We start from the raw sequence: 21720 nt of genomic DNA on the forward strand, positions 1-21720 counted from the left end.
AGCTTATTTTGGAGATATAATGTGCTCTAAGGCAACAACTCTTGCTCTATCCAAATTTACGTCTTCAACGATCACCGTCGGAACACATAGTTTCTATTGGATTTACTTGACACATAAACACGAGAATACGGTATGTCTTCAACAATATATTTGTTGGGCAGAATTCCCAAGTAAGAAATAAGTCCATGTAAATTCCCGTCCACGAAATTTCACCTTTGAAGGTATGTCCAGTTTCTACAACATTTTTTCCAAACAAAACTGATGCTACTAAGAAAATAGCTACATGTGACGCGCCTCATGTATATCACATACCAGTGCGTCATGTGTAGCAACTTACCCATGGCGCGCCGTGAGAAGTGGCCACCCGTATATTTAGGCTGGGATGTCAGGGTTGGCCTCCCTTACTCGTGCCACATCCCATAATGGTGCACCGTAGACATTTTGCTACATGTAGTAGACTCCTAAAACTTGTACAACCCGTACCATTTCGACATCTCTATACACAATACATATAATATTAGTAGACAATGTAAAGCAAGAGTTCATCACAAGTCCACAATACAAAAACCACGCAATATCAAAACCACGCACGAGCAAGTGTTTCTGCAATTGTCCGGACATGAAACCACCTGCTAGAGGAAGAGAGAAAGAAAAACCGGATGAAGACCTTCATCATAATCTCCCTCTTGCTCACCGTGATTGCGGTTCTCATGTATTTGACCGTAGCTAGTTTAAGTTAAGCCAGCATGTTCTTTTACAAATTATTACATCCGTTTTAAAATAAGCGAACTTATATTTTAGCAAAAAATTATTTTTGAGTTTTCGATAAAATGGCATAGCGGAGACGAGGTAAGTTGAGCTAAGGTTGGATATCAGCCAATATATAGAAATGGAAATTTAGGTAGATGATGAAAATAACACAGAAATTGAAATGCCTTCAATTTAGCTAATGAACGTGAAAAGGTAAAATGGGCGATGAAATGTCAGCGAAATTGAAAAACAAATAAACGAATATAAGAGAAGATAAAGTAGGAATAACAAAAGTAAAGTCGAAATTAGGAGCCTTGCGCCGTTCCATTCACTAGCAGATTCGCAGGCTGCCTGGCGCAGACGGTTGCTTTCCTTCTCGCTGTTTGCCTTTTCTTTCTCGGGGAAGCCGCGTCACCCGCCGGCGGGCGAATAATCTGCGGCGGTCCGGATCCAGTCCTTTCGGGCGGCGCCGATGGAGAAGATGAAGGCGCTGCTGAAGCCGCGGGCGACGCCGCAGCAGCAGCTGCGCGAGTGGCAGCGCCGCCTCCGCAACGAGTGCCGCGGCCTCGACCGCCAGATCCGAGGTTCCTCGTCTCCTTCTCTCCCCCTTTCCCCCCTTGCGTAGAGGCCAATTGCGGCCAGGTCTTGCTTTGGTTCTCCCCTGGGCGAGTAGAAATGAATTGGGTGCCTGGATGATCGGAACCCATGGATGGGGGTTCGACCAAACCCTTGTCGAGGTGTTATTGCATTTTCCGCTGATGCTTTTCTTGCATGGAATTATTTCTTCTCAGTTGTCTTGGCTTGCTTTTGCAGATGTCCAGAGAGAAGAGAAGAGCGTGGAGAAAGCTATCAGGGAGGCCGCTAAGCGCAACGACATGGGATCCGCAAAGGTGTGCTTATTTGTGATCTTGTTATTTTTTTTGTAAGCATACCAGCGTGTTTGTTGTTCACCTTTAGCATCATCATCGCACATAATAGAAACCATAGATTTGTATTGTCGCGTGTACGAACAATTCAGTTTCTTCTGCATTGCTTGCTAAATTCTGTTCACAAAAAACAGCAAGTTTGCAGGCTGTTTTGTTTCTAGTTCATTTAGTTCAATGACATGATTTTACTGAATTTTTCTTTTGCTTTTGTTAATGAACAATGAATTCCTTCTCGTTTTGGTTTCCTTTTTCTTCTGTTGGGTTTCATACCTAGCCTACCCAACTTGCTTGGGAAAAAGGCTTTGATAATGTTGTTGTTTTTCTTGTAAGGAACATTTGAACCTGGTTGGAGAATGCTTGTGCCAGAATATGAAACCTTAACCTTTGCATACCTCTTGAGCATTTATATGCAGCACATATATATTCTTGCTATAAAACTTCAGACCTATGATGATTGATGAGTGTAAATTCCTAGCAAAGAGAAAAGAAAAATCCTAGCTTAACCAGATATAGTAGATTTAAAACTCTTACCTTGCTTGTGGGGTTAGCTTTTCATAAATGTAAGATGCTATTTCCAATAATATTCCATTCTGGAAATAATGAAATAATCAGTATGGATAATTTTGGTTTTTGGAAGCATCAATATAGGATTGGTACTAGATTTAATTGTTCACTAATGTGTCAGAACTATCTTCTGAAAATGATGGCTTCTTCCACCTTTAATTGGTTCGTTACCGAAAATAAACAAAACCTGCAGGTGCAAATGAAGTTAGCAGTATTACTAATATAAAGCACAATGAGATATCACATATATGTATTAGCTTTTGTTAGATAATTATTTGGGTTAGATAACCAGCTTAAGATTATCACATTTTCTTGTTTATATTTCCATCTGCCCCTAAACAGCACCATCCTAGAATACTGTAATCACTTGCAAAATATGTATTGACTAACATAGATTAAACCAAACATGTTGGACAAACAAATTTCCGAGCCATGGTAATTGTAGTTAAACAATATCGAAAGATAGAAATATATGCTTGGAATTCAAGTAAAGCATATAGTAATGTGTTATCAACAAACATTATCTCCTCCATCCATCCACCAACCGGTGGATTTGGTGCATTAGCATGCTAGAAGAATCTCAAGAACATACATATTCTTCTAGCATTGCTAATACACATGCTTGCAATTTCTGACCATCATTCCTCCTTTCGAAGCAGCAGTTTCTGGTCATATAGACAAGCTCATCACATAACTAAATCAGTAGTTAGAATGCTTCTGTGTTATTTACACATTAATCTCCCCACCCCACATTTAGTTGCCAGTTCTCCCATATGTTTGTCTGTTATTATTGTGTTTCGCGTTTCAGCACATACTTATCTGCCAGAATAAGTTGAACAGTTTACTCTATTGTTGATGTTATCATTTCAATGTTATGTTCAGGCTCTTGCAAAGGAACTTGTCAGATCAAGACGTGCTGTTAATCGTCTTTATGAAAACAAGGCGCAACTAAATTCTGTATCAATGCATCTTGGAGAGATTGTTGGTACGATCCCTTTTTAATCATTTTGGGTGTTTGGCATCTAACACTTATTAGTTTATGCGGTATCCTCTAGCTTGTGGAAGATATTATCTTTGTACTTGTTAGCATTTGTCCTCGTATTAATCATTACAAACTAAAGTTTCTTGTATGCATTTCTTGCCTTTGGGAAGTAGATAATTCTGTTACTGTAGTTGCCGGGTTTGCTGTGATATACTAATATCCCCCGAATCCCGATCCCAATCAAGCAATCTAGTTCAGGGTTCGCAATCGTTGCCGTTTGCATAGGGTTCGGTCCAATTTGTTAATGGTTGCCGAACCAAAGAAATCATGAGAACAGTGGAAGGATGATAGTAGGTTTGCCTCTATTACTGCTCGACCATGCTGTCCTCAATGTCACTAGAGCACATGAATCCTGCCATTGCTGTCAGAGTGAGGAGCAGAGCCGCAAGGAAGCATGAGGTGCAGCCTACAGGCTTGAGATCTGGATAAGCAGGATTTTCTGATTAGTTGGATACAATGCTGCCTTTGCTAACTTAAGGCTTCTTTGCTTAAAAGAAGAACTAAAATGAATTGTTATTGGGCTGAATGGGGTTGATCAGGCCCTTTTTTTTTTTTTACCTTTTCTTCGTGAGAGTCATATGTCTAGGCAACTATGTGGTGTCTTGATCTCATAGCTTTGGTGCATAATTGTCTTTTCTGATTCGTGAACCCATATCATTTCTGAATCGGAGATGTATACCCCCTAGCGAACCCAATTTTTGTACAGCGAATTGCTAACCACAAACCAAATCACAAACCTAACAGTCTACAAATCTCGTAACTACGCATTTGATGGTTCAGTGGTGCCTTTGTAACTGTATATATTGAAATTTGTATATGCCATTTGATTGTTTCATTTTTCATGCCATTGTATTTCTTAATAGATGTCTGACTAAGGGAATGGCATGTGGGTCCCTGTCTAGAACATCTTATAATTTGGATCAGAGGAAGTAATTTAAATTACAGTGGAAAAAATCATCTCAAAAATGTTTTTAACACTTTTATCAGTATTCTGTAGCACCTTAAAAATATAATTAAGTGCTCATCTTATTTGGTTCTGAATGGTTTTCCTTTCAAGTTTTGCTTGCTAGCGCACATGTGAGCTTACAGGTTGAAACCAGTACCCAATTTTTTTTGGTGAACTTAAAAAACATTATATTGTGTCTACATTGGCATTTTCAGGATTTGACATCTTTATCTCGGGTCAGGAAGTAGTGCTCAGTTTGTTTCTATTTATTTGCTGCAAACTGGTAACTTCTGTTCATGCATTTTTCAGCAACTTCAAGAACAGTAGGCCATCTGTCAAAAAGTACTGAAGTTATGAAGATCGTTAATGGTTTAATGAAAGCTCCAGAATTGGCTACTACGATGCAAGAATTTAGCAAAGAGATGACAAAGGTAATTTATCAGCGTGTTAGATATTTAGATACTTAGTACATATGAAATAAGAACTTCCATTTCGTTTGTGCTGTTCAAAGATGTTAAAAATTGTCTTGACACTGTTATATCTCTGTTCAGCTATTACGGGGTGGATCAGTGGGTGGTGTACTGGTGTTTTAACTCTGCTTACTTTTTATGGTTCTCACTCTAGGCCGGTGTAATGGAAGAGATGATGAACGATGCAGTTGATTCAGCTTTGGACTCCGAGGACATGGAAGAGGAAATTGAGGAGGAGGTGGACAAGGTTCTTGCTTCAGTAGCAGGGGAGACTGCTTCACAACTACCAGATGCTGCTAGGACACAGAAGGTTAAGCAAGCTTCAACGAGCAAGGTTCCTGAAGAGGTAGATGCTTGACACTTCTATATTTGTTTGCATGTAGTTAACGTGTAAACATTCAACTATATATGCTATAGAGAAATGAGCTATGGCTCTGAAAAAGCTATTACCTTGAAATTTTCTTTTCCTGAGTTGAAGTTGTCCTCTATAGATATACAACATCCTAACTGTAGCTGCTTAGTACCAAAATAAATGAATTACTAAGTACTCATATTAAATTTTCTAATCTTATCCAACTAAAGCGTGCTTTTGTTGTAAGAAATTTATACTGCCTTGCTTGTATCTAAGAACACTTGTATTTTTGCATTTTGCAGCGAGAAGCTGTTGCTGAGGGGGGCGATGACGATGAGGAAGATATGGAAGAGATCAGGGCACGGCTTGCTAAAGTGAGGTCGTAAGCTGTGCTCCCAATAACCTTGTAAGTTTGGGAAGTCACAGCTTACGAGATAACACCCAAACCCTTGTATGCATCGGGTTGATAACAGCATAGATCTTTGCACACGTTGCTGCATTTGCACCAGTAGCGTGTTGTTGTATAGTAAGCAATGTCATAAGGACGATATGTGTATCGACCTTACCTGTCAGTCATTTGATACATAATGCAATTGTTCACATAAAAAATTGATAGTCTTGGAGCTGTGTGAACTCGTTTCTGTATGTTAAGTGTAAAGAAAGTACACGGAAACTAGTATTTCTTCTGAGCTTGAACCGGTTGTTCCTTAGTGGCTAAGTTTCTGGCTCCATCCTTGCAAGTCGTAAACTCAACTGTCACAATGTTCCAATCTGATATCTTACAGAAGAGCAGGCTTTCTGAGATGGTGACATTTCTTGCTTGTGTCTGCATATGTGCCCAAGATTCACTTTGCAACTGCACTTGGAAGGTAGTCATACTTCTATGTGACTTCCTAGCACTTCTCTTTAGCTTCTGGAGATGGAAAGTGTTTTGATTGGCCAGCTATTTTTTGTGGTTTAAAATACACCGGCTAGCAAATGAAATCCAGAGTTGGGTAAATTCAGGTGTAGACGTGCCAAGGCTTGCCCGATCTGACCGTATGAGCTTTGCATGGGATACTCCACTGTGACTGGACTTATGAGATTGAGGTTCGCATCTGGTTGATGCATATTTTTAGGCCTCAAAAGTTGACACTTCATCCATTCAAGCGTGTAGGATGTTGCTGCTCATAGTGGGGAGTAACTTAGACTAGTAACATATGTCATGTTACTAGTCTAGATTACTACCTTCATAGTGGGTAGTAACTTATATGTGGTGTCATGCATTGTGTCATTTATTATATTGTAGACTCATTTTGCCTTGGGGTGTGTGATGTTATGGTAACATAGCTAGTTACCACCACACTCTTTCTTCATTTATTCGCATGTCATGTCACCAAAATGTCTTGAGATGTGTGATGTTACTAGCTATGTTACTCCCACTATGAGCAGTCTAACTAGCTGCGCTGCAACGAAACTAGCGGGGAGTAGAACCCCATACAACCAATAAAAATTAATTAAGCGTTCATCCATTCAAGCGTGGGGATCGATCATACCGAGCTGCACCGGGAGTACCGCCCCATACAACCAACAAAAGTTAATTAAGCGCGAAGTACTAATTTTCCTTCTGTTATTGAAATGATTTGCTCTAACAAAGCGATACTAATTTTCCTTCTGTTGCGGATTGCGGATTGTGACTCTTGTAGCATCATTATTTCTCTTAGCCCTGAAATCATGTCATGGTGTGTGCTTATTTTGTAACTTACCACCAAGAAAACTAGCTACGAGACTAGACAAAATAGATCAAACAAACACTGAAATAGATAAAACTTATATTAAGTGAATAGAATTATCATATAGAACTATCATAATTCCATAGGATTGAAGTAGGCATGGCATTGCAATCTTTTTTTTTTCTACGTTTGATTCAAAGCATATGCATAGAATCTTTTTAGGATTAAATCCCATAGCAAATTTTCTTATGATGGTTGTTGATTTGTATGATTGATTTTCATGTATTTTTTCTAAAAAAAATCATTTGCACTAGATTTCATAGGTTTCTAACATCCACTCATACCACGTTTATAGAATCTTTTGCTTTACCTATGGTGGAATCAAACAAATTTTGGATCATATGAATTCCTATAGAGTTGAAATAGACATAGCATTGCAATCTTACATTTTTCTATTCCTACTTCTTTCACACCCTGCGAATCAAACAGTTCCTAAAAACATTATCACGAATCAAACATGTCCTAAAAGCATGATGATGAGGTTGCTAAAGCAATTTGACAAGTATACTGAAAGTTTGAAACTACAAAAAATAAAGTCAACTCATGTGCATGCTTTCATACTTCCCCCTCCCGTCTCTTAGGTCGTTACAATAACCTCCTCCTAGTTCTTCAGATTTGGGTCGGCTGGCCCCTCTCCCTCCCCTCTCCAGCGGTCACCGGTGTTGTGGTGGGTGGGGATCCATCCCTGTACAAATTAGTGTACATTGTAGAGTCGCTTAGCAGGTTTTTGGCTTCATGCTGTGTTTGTGAAGTGGGTCACCCCCGTTGTCGAGTTGCAGGCGGTGGCTGGCGGAGTTCTCCCTCTGGGTGCTGGTGGCGTGGTGCTGCGAACGGCAATTGGGAGCAGTTTCGGCGTCATCGACAATAAGCTCGTGTAGTCTCTACAGATTCATCCATGCTGTTCAAGGTTTGAAGCTTCTCCTCTCTCTTCCCGGTTATGGTGAAGGAAGCAAGTTCGTCCTTGGCCATGTGGCGCCGGATCTGCAGCAGGGGAGTAGTGAATCTTCTCGTGGGGAGATAGCCGTGGTAGCTCTGTCTTGGCTGCCGCTTTTGATGGTCGAAAGGCGACCCACCCAACCTCTGTCGCCGGCCATGGTTTCTCTCGATCGGCTGATGAAGGCTCTGCCCAACCTCTAGGCTACTAAGCCAACAAGGAGGCCCCTGTGCTCCAACTCGGCATGCTCCCTGTGCTCTGTCCCAAGTGGTAGCGTCCCCGACGACGGTGTGCTTGGCCGTGTTGCGGTGCGTGGTCGCGGTGGAGAAGGAGCTAGACCCGATTGCTTTTCAAGTTTTAGATCTTCGTGCTAAATGCAGGGACTTGATTGTAATGTCTTTATTTTCTTCGGTCCCTTTTGTATACTGTAACTCCACATCTGTGAATGAAAATACTATCTTCTCGGTCCTTGGGGACCTACCCCGAAAACTGCAAACGGAGACGGAGCTCCATGTAGCTCTTTATTTTCAAAAATTCAGAATCATAATTTTAAGTTTTAAAAAATCTAAAAAAAATCTTAGATGTAGACAATGATAAAAAAAGCTACATATTGTTTGGCCTCCATTTATCCACTCTCGAACCTACCCCTTTTTAAAAAAAATAAAAGAACAAAGTCTACAAGATGCCTCGGCCAGAAGCCCTAGGATGATCGAGAACTCTTCCACGTGGGCGACTCACACCCTTGTGCTTCCGGTAGATCCAAAAGCGCACCATCCTCCCTTCCACTTGGGCTCTCCCTCTCTATGACCGATGGGCCCATCATCACAGAAGAAGTAGGCCAAAAAAATCTAGCAGTACCACCTCCACGCCAATAACTTCCGGTAGCCAAGTCTTCCCACTACTCGCTTCGCTTCTGATTCCGTCAGACCACCACCACTCGCCATGGGACCTGCCGCCCAGTCTCGACTCCTCCTGCTCCTGCTCCTCGCCGCTACCGCCGCCGCCGGCGCCGCGCCGGTGGACGAGACCTTCCTCCGCCTCCCCTCCAACGCGCGGCCACTCACCCCCAAGACCCCCCGCTCCGTCGGCGCCGACCTCATCCGCGCCCTCAACCTCCACCCCACCGACGCCTCCCCACGCCGCCCCGGCGGCGTTGGCCTCGGCAGCGACGCGGTCCCGGCTGGAACCCTCGTCGAGAGGCCGATCCGCCTCGCGTCTCTGGTGGCCGGAAGCGACGCCGACGGCGGCAACACGTCGGTGAGCAACCTCGGCCACCACGCCGGGTACTACCGCCTCGCCAACACCCACGACGCCAGGTGAGCTCACACCCTCCCACCCGTCTCCTCCTCTCCTCCTCCTCCCGAGGACCCGCCTGTCTTGACATCCGCCATTTCGGCGCACGTTTCGTCAACGTGTACCCGCAGGCTCTTCTACTTCTTCTTCGAATCGAGGCGCCACAACAAGGAGGACCCCGTGGTGATCTGGCTGACCGGAGGCCCCGGATGCAGCAGCGAGCTCGCCCTCTTCTACGAGAACGGGCCCTTCCAGATAGCAGACGACCTGTCGCTCGTCTGGAATGAGTTCGGCTGGGATCAGGTAACTAGTACACAGACACCTCTGTGACTGTGCTAATCAACCGTCACGATATGTTTCTCAGATTGTGTAGATGCTGTTTGCTAATTCCTCTTTAAGCTTACAACTCTGTGTGTGTAGTCTTCTCTCTGATTCGATGCTGGGCCGCTGCAGGAATCGAACCTTATCTATGTTGATCAGCCAACTGGGACTGGGTTCAGCTACAGCTCCGATTCGCGCGATACCCGCCACAATGAAGCAAGCGTTAGCAACGACCTCTATGACTTCCTGCAGGTAATACTTGCTCCTATCGGATGCACCTCAACTTATGGAGCCCTCTCTTTGATATATATGGATTTGAAATTATTACGGCATGCGTTCACACATGTAGTTGTAGGAATATATGCATCATATGAATCATTAATCCTTCCCATTAGTAAGGCTGCTTCCTATTGTGTTGGCAAATTTAGGCATGCAAGACCTTAGATAAACTAGAGCGATTAGCCTTATTTCATGAGTTACAATCGAGATGCAAAAGTGGCATTTCCTATTTATTTTTCTCATAAGCTCGTTGCATCTTTCTGCATGCAACTTTGACAGGCCTTCTTCAAAGAGCACCCGCAGTACGTTGACAATGATTTCTATATAACCGGGGAGTCATATGCTGGGCACTACATCCCTGCCTTTGCAACTCGCGTGCACCAGGGGAACAAGAACAATGATGGCATTCACATCAATTTGAAGGTTTTATTACTAACTCTCTTCTATATTTTTCATTCTTCTTTTCCGTTATAAATGGTCTTGTCGTGAATCCCGTCGCTCTATTATTTTCAGGGTTTTGCAATCGGTAACGGACTAACAGATCCAGCGATACAGTACAAGGCATACACTGATTATGCGTTGAATATGAGTTTAATCACGGAGTCGGAGTTTAACAAGATCAATAAAATTGTTCCTGCTTGTGAATTGGCTGTCAAGCTTTGTGGTAATTCCTCGACTCCTTGTTTGCTCTACCACTGATAGTCAATTTGGCCTCTTGACCTAGCATAGTTATCACCAATGTGGAAATGCTGTCCAGTATGTGTTCATCAGCATCTTTGCGTGTTAAGGAAATTTGTTTTCAGAAAGGAAAAAAGATGTAAGCACTGCTCTGATACCCCATATCATGCATAACTGAAATTAATTTTATCTTTTGTTTCAGGTACCACTGGCACTGTATCTTGCCTTGCTGCCTATTTTGTTTGCAATACAATATTCAGTTCCATCAGGTTGATAATCGGGAATAAAAATGTAGGGTCGAATACAAAAGTTTATTTGGTTCTTCCTCATTTTTTTGAAATTATCTGACTGATCACCCCGCGTTTGCAGTACTATGACATCAGGAAGCCATGTGTGGGGAGCCTATGCTACGATTTCTCTAATTTGGAGAAGTTTCTCAATCAGGAGTCTGTCAGAGAGAGCCTAGGAGTTGGAGATATAGAGTTTGTTTCCTGCAGCCCGACCGTTTATCAGGCTATGCTGTTAGATTGGATGAGGAACCTTGAACTTGGAATCCCTGAACTCCTTGAAGACAACATCAAAGTGCTTATCTATGCTGGAGAGTATGATCTCATATGCAACTGGCTAGGTGAGTGCCTTACGAGTTGCAATAGAAAACTTTCAGGAACCGTACGCTATAATTTGCTTCTGTTTTGTCAGTCTATACATCATTCGATCTTACATTCTTGCTTTACACTGAGAATCATAGTGCTATGTTTTGTCATCTGATACTTGTGCTTTGCTTCGTTACAATTTGGTTATATGCCAGAGGTTCATTAGGAAAGTTAACTGGCTTTAATATGTATCATAGAACTTGCATTTTGACTGGTTCCGTAGTATTAAAATTTTGGTGGAAGCACAATTTAGAAACATGTTGTCACAAACTTAAGTAAGGCAAAGGTATAATTGACCTAGTAGAGTTCATCTACACTTGGCTAATCACAGAAAGGGATACAATGGCATTTTCATGTTGTGTTGTACGTAATGGCAAAATGTTTATGACTGGTGGATGAAACGACAAGACAGTATATAGCTCAAAATGTACTCCACTATTGGTTTTCCCGATTCTACCTATTCTTTTCCTGACGTGTATATATAATTTGTTGGTGATTTTGGCAGGAAACTCAAGATGGGTGAACTCTATGGAATGGTCTGGAAAGAAAGATTTCGGGGACTCAGCTGAGAAACCCTTCACGGTTGATGGCAAAGAGGCTGGAGTTCTAAAAAGCTATGGCCCTTTGAGTTTCTTGAAGGTTAGTTCTGGAATACACAAACTTAAAAGGGTACTCCCTTGCCAACAGTCGTTCTGGAAACAAACAATAACCACGTCAATATAGACACATCTACGTGTATCAAAAATATTCAGTATACAAAACAGAAAGAAAATATATGGAAATTATTGAGATCAACTAAGATGTACTATAAGTTTTACTTGGAAATCAACAGGCAATGTAACAAGGATCATAGATCATATACATGTTGCGCATTGTGTTACAGTTCATCATTTTGGAATTCACTCTGAAACTAACACGATTTGTTCTTTTGACATGGTCAGGTCCACGATTCTGGCCACATGGTGCCGATGGATCAACCGAAGGCCGCCCTGGAGATGCTGAAGAGGTGGATTTCAGGAAACCTTTCCGATGCGTCTGCAAGCTCCAAGAGGCTGGACTTCGCCATGTGATCTGCACACCACGCAAGAGTAGCATGGCTCCGCCTTGAATCCGTGTAATGTATCTAGTGCACGTAGTACCTTGGGACGATCTTAGGTGACGAGATGCTCGTTCGCGGCCATACATATGATATTTCCCTTGCATGGTGCTCGAGGAGCATGTAATAAAGGCCTTTCAGAGGATTGTTGCGGACAGAGAAGCGAATGCATGATGAAGGCTTGGCTTGTGACATGTAGACCGTATACCTAGTTTGTGCATTAGGCCCTTTTGCCCCTGTGCCAACTGCGTTGAGCCACATGATCAATCAGTGAGCACGAAGACTGACAAATTGTTTGTTTGCAGTTTAAGGAATCTGTGTATCTGATCAGTTATTGAACTGTGCGACATCTTGCCGAGGTTTACCATGACAAATTTCCCGAAGTACACGTTCAACTACAGTCACTATTATAGCAGGGGCAATTTTAGTTTAGGTTTTCCTTCCAAGTACAGTAGTAGTATAATGTAATCGTATGCACACACACACATCTCACCCACTCAAACCTGTTTCAATGTGACACGACGCGAGTCGTGAAACAAAGCTCTCCTTCCCCTCCAGGTAGCCCACCTCATCGATGAGTAGATCCAAACCACCTTTTTTTTTACCATTTATAAACATAACTCGCGAGCCACTCCGTATTGAAAAGTTCAAACATCTCATGAATAGACTGTCATAAAAATGAATCAGGGGGAAGGCAGGAATGGTTTTAGATTGGAGTTAGAGCTGGGGAAGTGGTTCACCAGCGCCTCTAAGGTTTTTGGTTTGAGCACAAGCCTGTCCTAGCATAAACTTTGGTTACCTCACATTTGTCGAATGTTAGCAAAACTTACAAAAAAAAGAACTAGAATTGATGGAGTAGATGGCATTGCCCAATAATTGGCAACAATACAACCCTAGACCAAATATTTAATCATGACCGAACAATTAGTATGGTGGATTTTGACCACCATCCAGACACACCCCAACAGCGATGGAGTTGCAGGACTACCAGCCTCCAAGGCTCAGGGCAGCGGGAAGAACCAAGTACAGGTGGACATCAAAGAGGAGAATTACTGAAAACAACAAACTGGTTTCAAACATTGAGCAACATAGAAACTATGGACGTCGATTTTTTCTTTCTATCATCAAACAACTGAACAGTGCAACTAAAACATCAAGTGAAACTACACCAACAGTCATTACTACGCTTGCAAAGATTACAAACCAAGGAATATCGTTAGCATGTCCTGCATATACTTCCTATTGCTTTCATCATCACACAAGTCTGCATAATTTTTTCGCCTACTGTTTCCGTCATTGCGTAGGTCTGCAGGCAAGTTCATGTAGTGGCGCATGTTGCTCCAACAATAGACCAGGAGCAAAATTGTAAACCGGAAAGAAAGAACCTCCTGTTCTGATTAATCTTCTTTCTTCTCTTTCTTTGGCACAGGCTTTTGGTACATAATTATCTGACTCAAGATTGTACCATTTGTCGCGATGCCGATTACAGAGCCCATAAGAACTTTCCAGGAGTCAAGGGTCCACAGGAGTACAGCAATAAGAAAGCAAATACATCGAATAGAAAGCACTGATTATTAATTGTATGTACATTATTGATTGTATGTACGTAGGTGTCACTGATTAAGTGATTATTGATTACTAATACCATATTCTTTCAAAAAGACTCGAGCTAATAAACTCAAACTAACAGGATTTTGAATGAGCAAATCAGTATGAAAACTCAATACGTTCACTAATCATGTATAAGGGGAAATAAAGCATATTGCAAATAATGTACATAAAACAGTTAGCTTGTCAAGAAGCAAATAAAACAGCTACATCAGAGTAAAGTAACGAGCTCTAATCAGAACCAAAGGATACCACTTAATGGAGTCTTCTCCTGGATGCTGGTAAAAACTCTTACTGCATCAGAAAGGAGCATTAAATAATTAGCCAGCTTTCAACGATATGTATAAGGAGAAACTTAAAATAAAACTCAATGAAAGAAAACAATAACCAAAGGCCAAAACTACTTTGCCAAATAAGAATATGAATGGTTTGAGTCATCAATCATCTTAGTTGGAGTATTCAGTATTACAAAATTCAACGATGCTAATACTATTTTAGTTTATAGCAAGTAATATCATAATGAAAAAGAACTGCAACTCAAAAAATGATTGCTTCAAAACTTCTTGCCAAACTATTCAAACTTACCAAGGGAACCAGCAAAATTCATGAAACAAGTAAGGAAGCTTAGCTCGCCAGTGCTCTTATTCTGCATAACACCAACAACAGATTTATAGTAAAACACATCTCTTCACATAAAAGAAGGTTTGGAAATAGTGTACTAAAAGGGTACAATAAAGTGCTAGTCACAACATATGTGATGTCATTTATCCTGCTGATAAAAACCAACTTGCTACAAAAAAAAGCATATATAGCTTGGGAGTTGTAGGATGTAACAGAAAATAAACAACGTACTGTGAAATTTTTCCATATCTGCGGTACTCTGGCACAAAAGAAGATGGCGTGCTGTGAAGCCTGCAAAATATATTTAGCCCCAAGATCAAAAGATGAGCTCATACAAAAAAAAAAAAGTTAAAGTGTTACACGACAGAAAATTCCATTTGCTACTTACATAAAGGAGTTCAAAAAGACCTGGATCAATTTTTCCAGCCAAAACAATCGGAGCTAATCCACAATATCTAAACAACCACTGTTAGGGAAAGCAGGTAGCATAAATAATTAACTAATAAAATCAGCATAAAGTTATTAAATTCAACTGATTTGCCAAAAGAATTCCATTTGCGTTAGCATATACTTGTTGCGATACCTAATATTTTTAATAATAAATTCGTGGAAAAAGGATACACCAAAGCTTTTATCCATGTTTTGCTTCCCATCGGTGGCGAGTAATAGTAAATGATTGCAATTAAGATTATTGCTGCAAGCAAAACAGGCATTGGTTATAAATATCGCTGAATATTTTATATGCAGCTTTATCAACAGAAAACATAGTAATGATATTTCACTACTCTCAATTTAAACCATTAGGTCAAAGACAAACCTTGGATCAACAGAAAAGCTAGCTCTCCATAAGCTGAAAAGGGCAGTCCTTTATGAATACAATATGCCAGAGCAATTGTGTAGCCAATGAGCTCAAGCTCAAAGGATGCAACACTAAGTCCTCTAACACTTCCATGTTTTAAAATCTTCAGTATCTGCAACAAAAAGCACCATGTTGAGTAAACATCAAAAAAGAGAAGGCTGTCTATAGAAGCAAGAATTCACAAAAATGATCACCGGAAAAACTTTTGCAACTGAATCATGTTCTACATTTTATTGTAATTATAGATGCAATTTAGGAAACATCCAGGTGCAGATCATTCAGTAAGTCATGGATGTGATAATGTGATCCTATACGCTACTTTTTCCCTACATTTGATCTTAAATAACCTAATCTTACGAAGACCACAGATCATGTTTGCCACGTGAGGGCTTCAGCTAGCAGCACATAGATGAGAAAGAGAATCAATCTCTAAGTCGCTGCTGGAAGACATGGTGGGAGAGTTATCAAGTTGCCACGTAGTGGATATTATGCTGAACACGCGGACCTCTAAGGCGCAACTCCAGCTATGGAGGGATTGCTGCACAACAGCTGCAGGGGAAGTAGCAAAGTGGGAGGGATAATAGATCTGTTTATTTTCTGCTTTCCTTAAGGAGCTAGAGGTTGGCATTATATACCCAACGTACATGACTTGAGGCCTGAGGCCAAAATCCTAACAAACATGGAAATGACTAAAAAAACTCAAAAACTAACTATTGAGATGAGATCATATTTAATTAAAACAATAGAGATTGATTCTTTTTCCCATCCATGCGCTGCTAGCTGAAACCCTCACGTGAGAAGACAACTGCAATCTCTTCTTTGACGCACAGCAGACAGCGGAAGCTGATAAGGTGGGTATTGCCTCCTTCCATCTCGTGGTGACGTGACTCCCAGCTGTGGTATGGCCAGGACAAGGATGTCTACGGCCAATCGCCATGGCACCAGCTTTTACCGCGTTGGTTAATATCCGATGTGGTCCACCTTCCTGCAGCAACACCCTTGGCCAACAAGCCGTACAATGCCCTACTTGGTCGTGCGCTGCGTCTACCAGCTGCCCAGCAGGTGATGATTTACAACACTACTCTCCAGGAGCCTATCACACTCAATGTGGAGATGTGGCGGTCGACTTCTCTCCTGGAGGCAATAAGTTTGGCATGCAGTTGTGAACGCCAGGAAAACTGGATACCCCCAGCTCCAGAACCAGCTGTGAGAGCTGCCAATGGTCTGCTTCTGGACGCTGACGTCCTCCCTGCTCCGGCTCACATACCACGAGGAGTGGCTGCCGCATGAGCTGGGCACCAACGGTGCATGCTATCCCAGGCAAAGATGGTAACCTGCCAAGCTCAGGGCCTATGTTTCAACTGTGAGGAGCAGTTTGCTCCAGGTCACCGCTGCAAGAAGTTATATATGATGGCAGTAGATCCATTCCTCGATGATGACAATGCAACTGACAATGGCTGATTTCTAGCAGCCTTATCCAGCTTATCAGCTCGATGACGAGCTGACTCACCAGGGGGGAGAAATGTCACATGAGGGCTTCAGCTTGCAGCACATAGATGGGAAAGAGAATCAATCTCTATCCTTTTAATAATATAGGATCTTATCTCTAGAGTTACTTTCCAAGTTAGCTTAGTCCTTTCCATGTTTGTTAGGACCTCAAGTCATGTACGTTGGCTGTATAATGCCAACCTCTAGCTCCTTAAGGGAAGCAGAAACAGATCTATTATCCCTCCCACGTTACTTCTTCATCTGCCTCTGTTGTGCAACAACCCCTCCACGGCTGAAGAAGTGCTTTAGAGGTCCACGGGTTCAGCGTAATATCCACTACGTGAGATGCTATTGTGTTTACCATCTTCATGAGAGGTTGAAAATTTGGCAATAGATCACTCTCTAGGCCTCATACTTCCACAGGCTTTTATATACTGCAATCCTAATTTATAAGATTGATCGACTAACTTTAAAGGTTTGCAAATACCGCGGAGCATGTCACACCCACTATATCAGCAGTTCAGCAGCATGCACTTTCCATTACTACACTCCTACATGATACTTACAACACTGGTTGCCTGATTATCTCAATTCATTAATTGATTAAATAAGCATAAAAACTATTAAGCAGGTCACTACCAGTCTACAATGAAGTGCCGAAAATTCTGGAACCCTTTCTGCTATTGTAACAAACCGTGCTATGCAATACTCATAAACAAAAAACCCATTTTGTCGATTCCTCCTCAATGCATGGTTCTGTGACTTATCCTTTCCATTGCAATCGTTGGCGACAACAAAACGACAAACAAAAACTCGGATAGCCTTCCATCTTTTAATTAATTTCCAAAATTAGGCATAAGTATACAACAAGTTAAAAAAAGCAAGCCCTGCCATGGGAAGAGGTGAAGAAGCAAACGCCCCCACAACCCAAACTAGTTGTTAATTCATGACACTAGATACAGGCACCTGAGGGAGCTTGGTGACAGTGGATGTAGCGACGATGAAGTACCCAAGGACAGTTGACAAGAGCGGTAGTAGGGAGTCCATGGAAGGGATCTTTGTACCCAGCGATGCTGACAGGATGTAACCTATGTCCATGCCCAAGATTTTCACTGTTGTCCCAGTGGCTGATCTGCTTCCATTGTTCATGTCCAAAGTCTCCAAACTTTGGAAACCTGGCAGCGAGCAGGTTCCTGTCGAAGGTTTCCGTACGCAACAAGCCATCATCAAGGATGAGGGTTTCCTTGAAAGTTTTATGATGGGAGCTGTGGTGGTTGTAGGGCATGTTTTTCGGTGAACTGGCCAAGATTGGGGTGTACTAATGGTGGTGACAGAACAAAGTATGGGGAACCCAGATATCATGTTCGGCAATGATTTTCTAGATTCAAGCAAGGGGCTGAGAAGCGAGAATTGCAAATGCATGTGAGCTGGGAGGCTTGTATTTCTCATGGGCAAGAATGAAATTGCAGACTTCCATGCCCTACACATAAACAATCACAAGGATCACGCAGCCACTCAGCAAACAAACAAAGATTTTCGCTGGTGGCTTCTCGATTCTCTGGTTTTATGCAAAATTTCGCACAGGCAAAGGTCGCAGCCAAGCTAGGCAACCAAACAAACAGCCTTTTATGCACAATTCCGCACGCTATGCTCACGTAAAGAAGATGAAATCCCCCGCACGCCCACCCACCACCAGACGAGCTCACAGATCAGAACAGGCACACACAGAACGCGCATCTTTGGATTCATATGGCACAACTATCTACGGGTGACAAATGTTATAATCTCGAGAAATCCAGGGAAAAAGCTACCTAATTAGGCCAGGCGATAAAAGGCAGTAACGACGAACCTGCGGGAGCTTGACGGTGGTGGAGGCAGCAACGATGCAGTAGCCGAGGAGCTTGGAAACGAGCGGGAGGAGGCATTCTTTCTCCGGGATCTTGGCATCCGAGAGCGCCGACAGGACGCAGCCGAAGTTCATGCCCAGGATCTCCAGCTCCATCGTCCCCAGATTCACCTTCATCACCATGCGAATCTCCAATTTCTCAAGTCGCCCACCTCTTGTACGTCAATGGCGTCTGGACTCCGACGGCGACAGCTGTTTCCCCGGCGTTGCTGCTCCCCTCCGTGTCCCCTGGCCGCGCAGGATAGAGAGAGTTGGCGTGCAGAGGAGGAGGAACAGCGATGTGCCCTCAATTGGGCTGAAATCACCCACGACTTTGACTGGCCCATTGAATTTCGTTTTTCTTTTGTAGAATCGACTAACCCATAGTATTATATACCAGGATATCCCACGGTATGATTGCTGCACCCTCATGGAGCTCTCACAGCGCTTTGGATTTTCGGCCGTCCGATCGAGCTGACGTGGCGCGATCTCGGCCGTCGACTTCGTCCAGGGCAGCGAGGCCCTCGCGCGAACCCGCGTTTTATCCATGGGTCACTAAAAGCCCGCTCGGCCCGACGTCGCTAGCGCTCCACCAATCCTCGCACGCCTCCTCCTCTCCCCAATCCCCTCTCGTTTGGCGGCCTCCTCCGCTCCCAGCCGCCGCCTCCGCTCCGCGCCCGCCCCACGGAGGAAACCCTAGACGCCGCCCGCCTATCCCCTCGCGTGCTCCCTAACCCTTGTAGCCGCCGCCCCCGTCCCTTCTCCTCCCTTCCCCTTGCCTCGTCCTCGCCTCCTCCACCCGCAACCCCCGTCGCCGGGCAGCCGCCTCGTCACTCGAGCAGCAGCACACCATGGTATGGAGCGGCTAGGAGGAGCTTATGCGTGGTGGCAAGAGGAGGGCAGGGCGTCGGATCGGAAGGAGCGCGGATGGCGGCCGGCGGCCGGCAGGAGCAGCGCAGACCGTCGCTCGCACCGCCGCGGCGCGCCGTGATGTCGCCGGAAGGACCGGCCGGTCGAGCTCCGTCTGTCCTGCACGTTTCTACGCCCGTGAGATTCTCCTCCACGACCCCCACTTGCTCCTGCTGCTTCGTCAATGATGTTACCGATGGTACATATTCTGTATCCCAAGCTGCTCGTCCATGACTCATGTTGCAGCTAATCTCCTTAATCACTGTATCCACCTCACCCGAATGGAACAAGGAGAAGCCTGCTGCCTTTTCGTTTTGGTAAAAAATTCCCCTAATCTATGCTTTTGCATTGTATTTTTACATAAATAGTATCCATTGTTCAAATCAAGTGTGCATCATTGTTGATAGGATCTGGGTGTCAACAACCGGTGAGAGGTTAGTTGAGGATAAATTGTTGGAGACGTATAGTGCAAAATGTAAACATAGCTTGAGCCCAAATAAGAATGGTCTAGAAATGTTGTATATATGTTGTTAGTTCATTGCAGTAACCAGAGTGTGATATTATAAATGCTATTTTCAAAAGTTCTAGATTGGGTTCTCTAAATGGGTGACTTGTTTTTTTGTTGGACCAATTCTTTAGTGAACACTAATGTATATTCCTTTAATATTCGTTCAAAGAAGTGGCATGACATATGTTGCAGATTGTTGAGGATCTTCAGTTCAAACGTTAGTTTTCTATCTTGATAGGTACATCAATTTTTGTAAATCATGCTGCTCGATTCATGGCCCCCTCCTAGCAAGAATTCAGAGATAGGGCCAAAGTGACAATCAGGTGAGATGATGCTCTTTTTATCTGTTAGGATCACACACTGATTCAGTTTGTTGATGAATATTGGTTCAAAATTGACCTTTACAGTCACATGTTTTCGTTTCTCAATCAGGACTCAAGAGTTAAGCAATATGAATACTAATTATTGTTTTATATACTTTTAGATTCTTTCCATGATGCTAGAAAGAGACAAGAAAATAACAAAGAGGTACAGTTCTGAATCTGTGTTCTATTTTCTTACCATATTACCATATGATATGTCCTTTTCACTAAACATGCTGATCATGATATTGTTATCCTAACTTTATACACTCAAGTCGAATGTACTTCTGTTTTGTGACATATGCGGAATTTTATAACAATTTTGAGATGAAATTTGTGGCACCGATGCTAGCTTGGTTAATTTTTTCTCTTTCGGCAATTGCAAGGCTGCTGGCTGTGTTATAGAATTTTCTTTTTCCTAAAGAAATTATCAAGCTTTGCTTGCTTGGCCATAGGAATTTTAAACTGTGGTACAAATAACTATGAACCAAGTGTTCCATATAATTTATTTGTGTCATAGTGCTATATATATGCACTTTGGATACAATAGTTTCATTCAAATGTCACCATCGTTTTCTTATTTCAGCGGCTTATGAGCAAATGCGCCTGATTTTTTTCCTGCAAGATCATATAATGTTACACATATGTGTTTATTCAGTAGAAGATAGTGTCAGTTTTAGTACATTTCTCCTAACTGAGTCTTAGTTGGATACCATGCACATTGTTTGCGTATTTATTCCATTTTCTCCATAAATGCAGAATATTGATGGTTTTCTGGCTATCCTGAATTTGTCTGGCAACAACTTCTCTCCCCAACTCAGTAGCGCATGATCGGGTGACGACGGTGCTTCTGTTTGTAGTAACAAGCATTGATGAAGATAGCTCTCTACTCTTCCCAACTCAGAAGCTTCCGCTTGCATGTTGAAGTCGAAACAACGGTGAGTGTCCTAAACCCTGTGTTATTAACCTTATGTGTACGAACTTACATTGAAGGTAATTATCAAGTTGTATGCATTTTTTCAAGAAAGGCAGAAAGTCCATTGTCTAAACGCTCTTTTTTCCAACGATTTTTCCATGAATTTTTTTATTGATATCTACTTGTTTAGCAACGTCTTTCAGTCTGGTCGTAGATCATACCTTTTACCTTTGTAGCTGCTGCCATTCTTTTTTCAGTGAAGAAAATCTATTTAATTTTCTTCAGTGTTCTGGGATCTTTTCCATAATTTTCATATATGCTATCAGCTTCTACAGTGAAGAAATAAGAGGTGTAAGATATTTTCCCCTCTTAGAGCCAAGTGACCTGCTTGCTTCAAAGATATAGCCAGTTTGGCCTCAGCGTTGTGTTCTTCTCTTAGCATGATTTAGTATTTTTTGTGGTAAAATCTATATTGAATCTTTTGACCG

At 42.5% G+C, this 21720-nt stretch overlaps 3 protein-coding genes and 1 long non-coding RNA gene across 4 annotated transcripts; 3 read left to right on the plus strand and 1 right to left on the minus strand.

The window, feature by feature from the left end:
- Positions 1-1108: 1108 nt before the first annotated feature.
- LOC127333662 (vacuolar protein sorting-associated protein 24 homolog 1) lies at positions 1109-5760 on the plus strand. The gene is made up of 6 exons (XM_051360050.2): positions 1109-1334; positions 1564-1640; positions 3123-3225; positions 4538-4659; positions 4853-5044; positions 5353-5760. Exons 1-6 carry the CDS (start codon positions 1223-1225, stop codon positions 5434-5436), a joined length of 690 nt encoding a protein of 229 aa, XP_051216010.1. The 5' UTR covers positions 1109-1222; the 3' UTR covers positions 5437-5760.
- A 2885-nt stretch (positions 5761-8645) lies between these two features.
- Positions 8646-12270, plus strand: LOC127333660 (serine carboxypeptidase-like). Its single transcript, XM_051360049.2, has 9 exons — positions 8646-9072; positions 9181-9352; positions 9503-9622; positions 9929-10072; positions 10163-10313; positions 10530-10618; positions 10697-10955; positions 11486-11619; positions 11922-12270. Exons 1-9 carry the CDS (start codon positions 8699-8701, stop codon positions 12048-12050), a joined length of 1572 nt encoding a protein of 523 aa, XP_051216009.1. The 5' UTR covers positions 8646-8698; the 3' UTR covers positions 12051-12270.
- Positions 12271-13229: 959 nt separating this feature from the next.
- On the minus strand, positions 13230-18820 carry LOC127333659 (mannose-P-dolichol utilization defect 1 protein homolog 2). Its single transcript, XM_051360048.2, has 8 exons — positions 18502-18820; positions 15123-15276; positions 14927-14999; positions 14694-14760; positions 14537-14596; positions 14270-14330; positions 13937-13978; positions 13230-13577 (listed from the first exon to the last, which is right to left on the minus strand). Exons 1-8 carry the CDS (start codon positions 18679-18681, stop codon positions 13474-13476), a joined length of 741 nt encoding a protein of 246 aa, XP_051216008.1. The 5' UTR covers positions 18682-18820; the 3' UTR covers positions 13230-13473.
- An 872-nt stretch (positions 18821-19692) lies between these two features.
- On the plus strand, positions 19693-21213 carry LOC139829884 (uncharacterized). Its single transcript, XR_007871422.2, has 4 exons — positions 19693-19763; positions 20193-20277; positions 20439-20482; positions 21076-21213. It is a non-coding gene; the product is annotated as an uncharacterized lncRNA (long non-coding RNA).
- Positions 21214-21720: the final 507 nt, after the last annotated feature.

This window comes from Lolium perenne, chromosome 2, assembly GCF_019359855.2.
Source record: "Lolium perenne isolate Kyuss_39 chromosome 2, Kyuss_2.0, whole genome shotgun sequence".
In the NCBI taxonomy this organism is placed as follows: domain Eukaryota; kingdom Viridiplantae; phylum Streptophyta; class Magnoliopsida; order Poales; family Poaceae; genus Lolium; species Lolium perenne.